Genomic DNA, 8235 nt, shown 5'->3' with positions numbered 1-8235 from the left:
AGCCCCCTCCCTGATCGTATCCAGAGCCCCCCCGATCATATCCAGAGCCCCCCCGATCGTATCCAGAGCCCCTCCCCCGATCATATCCAGAGCCCCTCACCCGATCATTTCCGCAGCCCCTCCCCCGATCATATCCAGAACCCCCCGATCGTATCCAGAGCACCCCCCCAATCGTATCCAGAGCCCCCCCGATCATATTCAGAGCCCCCCCGATCATATCCAGAGCCCCCTCCCCGTTCGTATCCAGAGCCCCTCACCCGATCATATCCGCAGCCCCTCCCCCGATCATATCCAGAACCCCCCGATCGTATCCAGAGCACCCCCCGATCGTATCCCGAGCCCCCCCGATCGTATCCAGAGCCCCCCCCCCGATCGTATCCAGAGCCCCCCCCGATCGTATCCAGAGCCCCCTGATCGTATCCAGAGCTACCCGATCATATCCAGACCCCCCCGATCGTATCCAGAGCACCCCCCGGTCGTATCCAGGGACCCCCGATCGTATCCAGAGCCCCCCGATTGTATCCAGAGCCCCCCCGATCGTATCCAGAGTCCCACGATCGTATCCAGAGCCCCCGCCGATCATATCCAGAGCACTCCCTCCCTGATCGTATCCCGAGCCCCCCTCCCCGATCGTATCCAGAGCCCCCCGATCGTATCCTGAGCCCCCCGATCGTATCCAGAGCCCCCTCCGATCGTATTCCGAGCCCACCCCTGATCGTATCCCGAGCCCCCCCCCGATTGTATCCAGAGCCCCCCGATCGTATCCCGAGCCCCCCCGATCGTATCCAGAGCCCCTCCCCCGATCATATACAGAGCCCCCCCCGATCGTATCCAGAGCACCCCCCCACCGATCGTCTCCATAGCCCCCCGATCGTATCCAGAGCCCCCCTCCCTGATCGTATCCAGAGCACCCCCGCCGGTCGTATCCAGAGCCCCCTCCCCCGATCGTATCCAGAGCCCCCCTCCTCGATCGTATCCAGAGCCTCCCCGATTGTATCCAGCGCCCCCTCCCCCGATCGTATCCAGAGCCCCCGATCATATTCAGAGCCCCCCCGATCATATCCAGAGCCCCCCTCCCCGTTCGTATCCAGAGCCCCTCCCCCGATTATATCCAGAGCCCCCCCGAACCTATCCAGAGCCCCTTCCGATCGTATCCAGAGCCCCCACCGATCGTATCCAGAGCACCCCCCGATCATATCCAGAGCCCCCCCCGATCATATCCAGAGCCCCCCTCGATCATATCCAGAACCCCCCCGATCGTATCCAGAGCACCCCCCCGATCGTATCCAGAGCCCACCCCGGTCGTATCCAGAGCCCCCTCCCTGACCGTATCCAGAGCTCCCCTCCCCGATCATATCCAGAACCCCACTGATCGTATCCAGAGCACCGCCCCCCGATCGTATCCAGAGCCCACCCCCGATCATATCCAGAACCCCCCCGATCATATCCAGAACCCTCCCGATCATATCCAGAACCCCCCCGATCGTATCCAGAGCCCCCCTCCCTGATCGTATCCAGAGCACCCCCGCCGGTCGTATCCAGAGCCCCCTCCCTCATCGTATCCAGAGCCCCCCCGATCATATCCAGAGCCCCCCCGATCGTATCCAGAGCCCCCCACCGATCATATCCAGAGCCCCCCCCGATCATATCCAGAGCCCCTCCCCCGATCATATCCAGAGCCCCTCCCCCGATCATATCCAGAGCCCCTCACCCGATCATATCCGCAGCCCCTCCCCCGATCATATCCAGAACCCCCCCCGATCGTATCCAGAGCACCCCCTCGATCGTATCCAGAGCCCCCCACCGATCATATCCAGAGCCCCCCGATCATATCCAGAGCCCCCACCCCGTTCGTATCCAGAGCCCCTCCCCCGATTATATCCAGAGCCCCCCCGATCGTATCCAGAGCCCCCCCGATCGTATCCAGAGCACCCCCCGATCATATCCAGAGCCCCCCCGATCATATCCAGAGCCCCCCTCGATCATATCCAGAGCCCCCCTCGATCATATCCAGAGCTCCCCCGATCGTATCCAGGGCCCTCCCCGATCGTATCCAGAGCCCCCCTGATCGTATCCAGAGCCCCCCGATCGTATCCAGAGCCCCCCTCCGATCATATCCAGAGCCTCCCACTCCTCGATCGTATCCAGAGCCCCCCTCCGATCGTATCCAGAGCCGCCCCTCCTCGATCATATCCAGAGCCCCTCACCCGATCATATCCGCAGTCCCTGCCCCGATCATATCCAGAACCCCCCCGATCGTATCCAGAGCATCCCCCCCGATTGTATCCAGAGCTCCCCCCCGATCATATTCAGAGCCCCCCCGCGATCATATCCAGAGCCCCCCTCCCCGATCGTCTCCAGAGCTCCTACCCTGATCATATCCGGAGCCCCCCTCGATCATATCCAGAGCCACCGTCCCCGATCGTATCCAGAGCCCCCCTCCCTGATCATATCCAGAGCCCCCCCGATCGTATCCCGAGCCCCCCCCGATCGTATCCAGAGCCCCTCCCCGATTGTATCCAGAGCCCCCCCATCTGATCATATCGAGCCCCCTGATCGTATCCAGAGCCCCCTCCGATCGTATTCCGAGCCCCCCCCGATCATATCCAGAGCCCCTCCCCGATCGTATCCAGAGCCCCCCCGATTGTATCCAGAGCCCCCCCATCTGATCATATCCAGAGCCCCCCCGATCGTATCCCGAGCCCCCCCCGATCGTATCCAGAGCCCCTCCCCGATTGTATCCAGAGCCCCCCCATCTGATCATATCGAGCCCCCTGATCGTATCCAGAGCCCCCTCCGATCGTATTCCGAGCACCCCCCGGTCGTATCCAGGGACCCCCGATCGTATCCAGAGCCCCCCGATTGTATGCAGAGCCCCCCCGATCGTATCCAGAGTCCCACGATCGTATCCAGAGCCCCCGCCGATCATATCCAGAGCACTCCCTCCCTGATCGTATCCAGAGCCCCCCGATCGTATCCCGAGCCCCCCTCCCCGATCGTATCCAGAGCCCCCCCAATCGTATCCAGAGCACCCCCCCGATCGTATCCAGAGCCCCATGATCGTATCCAGAGCCCCCCGATCATATCCGGAGCCCCCCGCCGATCATATCCAGAGCCCCACACGATCGTATCCATAGACCCCCCGATCGTATCCAGAGCCCCCTCCCTAATCGTATCCAGAGCCCCCCCGATCGTATCCAGAGACCCCCCCGATCGTATCTAGAGCCCCCCCGATTGTATCCAGAGCCCCCCGATCGTATCCAGAGCCCCCGCCGATCATATCCAGAGCCCCCCCCCCCAATCGTATCCCGAACCCCCCCGATCATATCCAGAGCCCCCCCGTTCGTATCCCGAGCCCCCACCCGATCGTATCCAGAGCCCCCGCCGATCATATCCAGAGCCCCCCCCCGATCGTATCCCGAACCCCCCCGATCATATCCAGAGCCCCCCCGTTCGTATCCCGAGCCCCCACCCGATCGTATCCAGAGCCCCCCCAATCGTATCCAGAGCCCCCCCGATCGTATCCAGAGCCCCCTCCCTGATCGTATCCAGAGCCCCCCCAATCGTATCCAGAGCCCCCCCCGATCGTATCCAGAGCCCCCTCCCTGATCGTATCCCGAACCCCCCCCGATCGTATCCAGAGCCCCCCCAATCGTATCCAGAGCCCCCCCAATCGTATCCAGAGCCCCCCCGATCGTATCCAGAGCCCCCTCCCTGATCGTATCCAGAGCCCCCCCCGATCGTATCCAGAGCCCCCTCCCTGATCGTATCCCGAACCCCCCCCGATCATATCCAGAGCCCCCCTGATCGTATCCCGAGCCCCCACCCGATCGTATCCAGAGCCCCCCCAATCGTATCCAGAGCCCCCCAGATCGTATCCAGAGCCCCCTCCTGATCGTATCCGTAGCCCCCCCCGATCGTATCCAGAGACCTCCCCCGATCGTATCTAGCGCCCCCCCCCGATCGTATCCAGAGCCCCCGCCGATCCTATCCAGAGCCCCTCCCGATCATATCCAGAGCACCCCCTCCCCGATCGTATCCAGAGCCCTCCCCAATCCTATCCAGAGCTACACTCCCTGATCATATCCGGAGCCCCTCCCCCGATCATATCAAGAGCCCCTCCCCCGATCGTATTCAGAGCCCCCCCCGATCATATACAGAGCCCCCCGATCGTATCCAGAGCCCCCTCCATGATCATATCCAGAGCTCCCCCGATCGTATCCAGAGCCCCCCCCGATCGTATCCCGACCCCCCCCCGATCGTATACAGAGCACCCGTTGATCCTATCCAGAGCCCCCCCCAATCATATCCAGAGCACCCCCCCCCCGATCGTATCCAGAGCCCCCCCGATCATATCCAGAGCCCCCCCCAATCCTTTCCAGAGCCCCCCTCCCTGATCATATCCGGAGCCCCTCTCCCGATCATATCCAGAGCCCCTCCACCGATCATATCCAGAGCCCCCCCGATCGTATCCCGAGCCCACACGATCATATCCAGAGCCCCCCCGATCGTATCCCGAGCCCCCACCCGATCGTATCCGAGCACCCCCAATCGTATCCAGAGCCCCCCCCGATCGTATCCAGAGCCACCTCGATCGTATCCAGAGCCCCCCCGCCCCGATCGTATCCAGAGCACCCCCCCGATCGTATCCAGAGACCCGCCCAATCGTATCCCGAACCCCCCCCCCCGATCGTATCCAGAGCACCCGTCGATCCTATCCAGAGCCCCCCCGATCATATCCAGAGCACCCCCTCCCCGATCGTATCCAGAGCCCCCCCCCCGATCATATCCAGAGACACCCCCCCAATCCTTTCCAGAGCCCCCCTCCCTGATCATATCTGGAGCCCCTCCCCCGATCATATCCAGAGCCCCTCCACCGATCATATCCAGAGCCCCCCCCGATCATATCCCGAGCCCCCACCCGATCGTATCCGAGCACCCACAATCGTATCCAGAGCATCCCCCCGATCGTATCCAGAGCCACCTCGATCGTATCCAGAGCCCCCCCGCCCCGATCGTATCCAGAGCCCCCTGATCATATACAGAGCCCCCCTCTGATCGTATCCAGAGCCCCCCGATCATATCCAGAGCCCCACAATCATATCCAGAGCATCCCCCCGATCGTATCCAGAGCCACCTCGATCGTATCCAGAGCCCCCCCGCCCCGATCGTATCCAGAGCCCCCTGATCATATCCAGAGCCCCCCTCTGATCGTATCCAGAGCCCCCCGATCGTATCCAGAGCCCCCGATCATATCCAGAGCCCCCTCTGATCGTATCCAGCGCCCCCGATCGTATCCAGAGCACCCCGATCATATCCAGAGCCCCCCCCTATCGTATCCAGAGCCCCCGATCATATCCAGAGCCCCCCCGATCATATCCAGAGCCCCCGATCATATCCAGAGCACCCCCGATCGTATCCAGAGCCCCCCGATCATATCCAGAGCCCCTCCCCGATCGTATCCAGAGCCCCCCCCCGATCGTATCCAGAGCCCCCCATCTGATCATATCAAGAGCCCCCCGATCATATCCAGAGCCCCCCCTATCGTATCCAGAGCCCCCGATCATATCCAGAGCCCCCCCGATCATATCCAGAGCCCCCGATCATATCCAGAGCACCCCCGATCGTATCCCGAGCCCCCCGATCATATCCAGAGCCCCTCCCCGATCGTATCCAGAGCCCCCCCCCCCCCGATCGTATCCAGAGCCCCACCATCTGATCATATCAAGAGCCCCCCGATCATATCCAGAGCCCCCTGATCGTATCCAGAGCTACCCGATCATATCCAGACCCCCCCAATCGTATCCAGAGCACCCCCCGGTCGTATCCAGGGACCCCCGATCATATCCAGAGCCCCCCGATTGTATCCAGAGCCCCCCCGATCATATCCAGAGTCCCACGATCGTATCCAGAGCCCCCGCCGATCATATCCAGAGCACTCCCTTCCTGATCGTATCCAGAGCCCCCCCCCGATCGTATACAGAGCCCCCCGATCATATCCAGAGCCCCCTCTGATCGTATCCAGCGCCCCCCGATCGTATCCAGAGCACCCCGATCATATCCAGAGCCCCCCCTATCGTATCCAGAGCCCCCGATCATATCCAGAGCCCCACCGATCATATCCAGAGCCCCCCGATCATATCCAGAGCACCCCCGATCGTATCCAGAGCCCCCGATCATATCCAGAGCCCCTCCCCGATCGTATCCAGAGCCCCCCCCCCGATCGTATCCAGAGCCCCCCCATCTGATCATATCAAGAGCCCCCCGATCATATCCAGAGCCCCCTGATCGTATCCAGAGCTACCCGATCATATCCAGACCCCCCCGATCGTATCCAGAGCACCCCCCGGTCGTATCCAGGGACCCCCGATCGTATCCAGAGCCCCCCGATTGTATCCAGAGCCCCCCCGATCGTATCCAGAGTCCCACGATCGTATCCAGAGCCCCCGCTGATCATATCCAGAGCACTCCCTTCCTGATCGTATCCAGAGCCCCCCCCCGATCGTATCCCGAGCCCCCCTCCCCGATCGTATCCAGAGCCCCCCCAATCGCATCCAGAGCACCCCCCCGATCGTATCCAGAGCCCCATGATCGTATCCAGAGCCCCCCGATCGTATCTAGAGCCCCCCATTGTATCCAGAGTCCCCCGATCGTATCCAGAGCCCCCGCCGATCATATCCAGAGCCCCCCCCGATCGTATCCCGAACCCCCCCGATCATATCCAGAGCCCCCCGTTCGTATCCCGAGCCCCCACCCGATCGTATCCAGAGCCCCCCCAATCGTATCCAGAGCCCCCCCCGATCGTATCCAGAGCCCCCTCCCTGATCGTATCCAGAGCCCCCCAATCGTATCCAGAGCCCCCCCGATCGTATCCAGAGCCCCCTCCTGATCGTATCCGTAGCCCCCCCCCGATCGTATCCAGAGACCCACCCCGATCGTATCTAGCGCCCCCCCCGATCGTATCCAGAGCCCCCGCCGATCCTATCCAGAGCCCCCCCGATCATATCCAGAGTCCCACGATCGTATCCAGAGCCCCCGCCGATCATATCCAGAGCACACCCTTCCTGATCGTATCCAGAGCCCCCCCCGATCGTATCCCGAGCTCCCCTCCCCGATCGTATCCAGAGCCCCCCCAATCGCATCCAGAGCACCCCCCCGATCGTATCCAGAGCCCCATGATCGTATCCAGAGCCCCCCGATCATATCCAGAGCCCCCCGCCGATCATATCCAGAGCCCCACCCGATCGTATCCATAGACCCCCCGATCGTATCCAGAGCCCCCTCCCTGATCGTATCCAGAGCCCCCCCGATCGTATCCAGAGACCCCCCCGATCGTATCTAGAGCCCCCCCATTGTATCCAGAGTCCCCCGATCGTATCCAGAGCCCCCGCCGATCATATCCAGAGCCCCCCGTTCGTATCCCGAGCCCCCACCCGATCGTATCCAGAGCCCCCCCAATCGTATCCAGAGCCCCCCCCGATCGTATCCAGAGCCCCCTCCCTGATCGTATCCAGAGCCCCCCCAATCGTATCCAGAGCCCCCCCGATCGTATCCAGAGCCCCCTCCTGATCGTATCCGTAGCCCCCCCCCCGATCGTATCCAGAGACCCACCCCGATCGTATCTAGCGACCCCCCGATCGTATCCAGAGCCCCCGCCGATCCTATCCAGAGCCCCCCCCGATCATATCCAGAGCACCCCCTCCCCGATCGTATCCAGAGCCCTCCCCAATCCTATCCAGAGCTACACTCCCTGATCATATCCGGAGCCCCTCCCCCGATCATATCAAGAGCCCCTCCCCCGATCGTATCCAGAGCCCCCCCGATCATATACAGAGCCCCCCGATCGTATCCAGAGCCCCCTCCATGATCGTATCCCGAACCCCCCGATCGTATCCAGAGCACCCGTCGATCCTATCCAGAGCCCCCCCCCCCGATCATATCCAGAGCACCCCCTCCCCGATCGTATCCAGAGCCCCCCCGATCATATCCAGAGCCCCCCCCAATCCTTTCCAGAGCCCCCCTCCCTGATCATATCCGGAGCCCCTCCCCCGATCATATCCAGAGCCCCTCCACCGATCATATCCAGAGCCCCCCCGATCGTATCCCGAACCCCCACCCGATCGTATCCAGAGCCACCTCGATCGTATCCAGAGCCACCTCAATCGTATCCAGAGCCCCCCCGCCCCGATCGTATCCAGAGCCCCCCCCGATCGTATCCAGAGCCACCTCGATCGT

At 62.7% G+C, this 8235-nt stretch overlaps 1 protein-coding gene across 1 annotated transcript; it reads left to right on the top strand.

Moving 5' to 3' along the window:
- Nucleotides 1–6587: 6587 nt before the first annotated feature.
- LOC139255844 (uncharacterized) lies at nt 6588–7256 on the top strand. Its single transcript, XM_070874021.1, has one exon. The coding sequence runs from the start codon at nt 6588–6590 to the stop codon at nt 7254–7256; it is 669 nt and encodes a 222-aa protein (XP_070730122.1).
- The last annotated feature ends 979 nt before the right edge of the window (nt 7257–8235 follow it).

This window comes from Pristiophorus japonicus, chromosome 3 (genome assembly GCF_044704955.1).
Source record: "Pristiophorus japonicus isolate sPriJap1 chromosome 3, sPriJap1.hap1, whole genome shotgun sequence".
Lineage (NCBI taxonomy): Eukaryota > Metazoa > Chordata > Chondrichthyes > Pristiophoridae > Pristiophorus > Pristiophorus japonicus.
The sequence above is the reverse complement of the archived record's forward strand: the minus strand, read 5'-3'. Positions and strand labels throughout refer to the sequence as shown.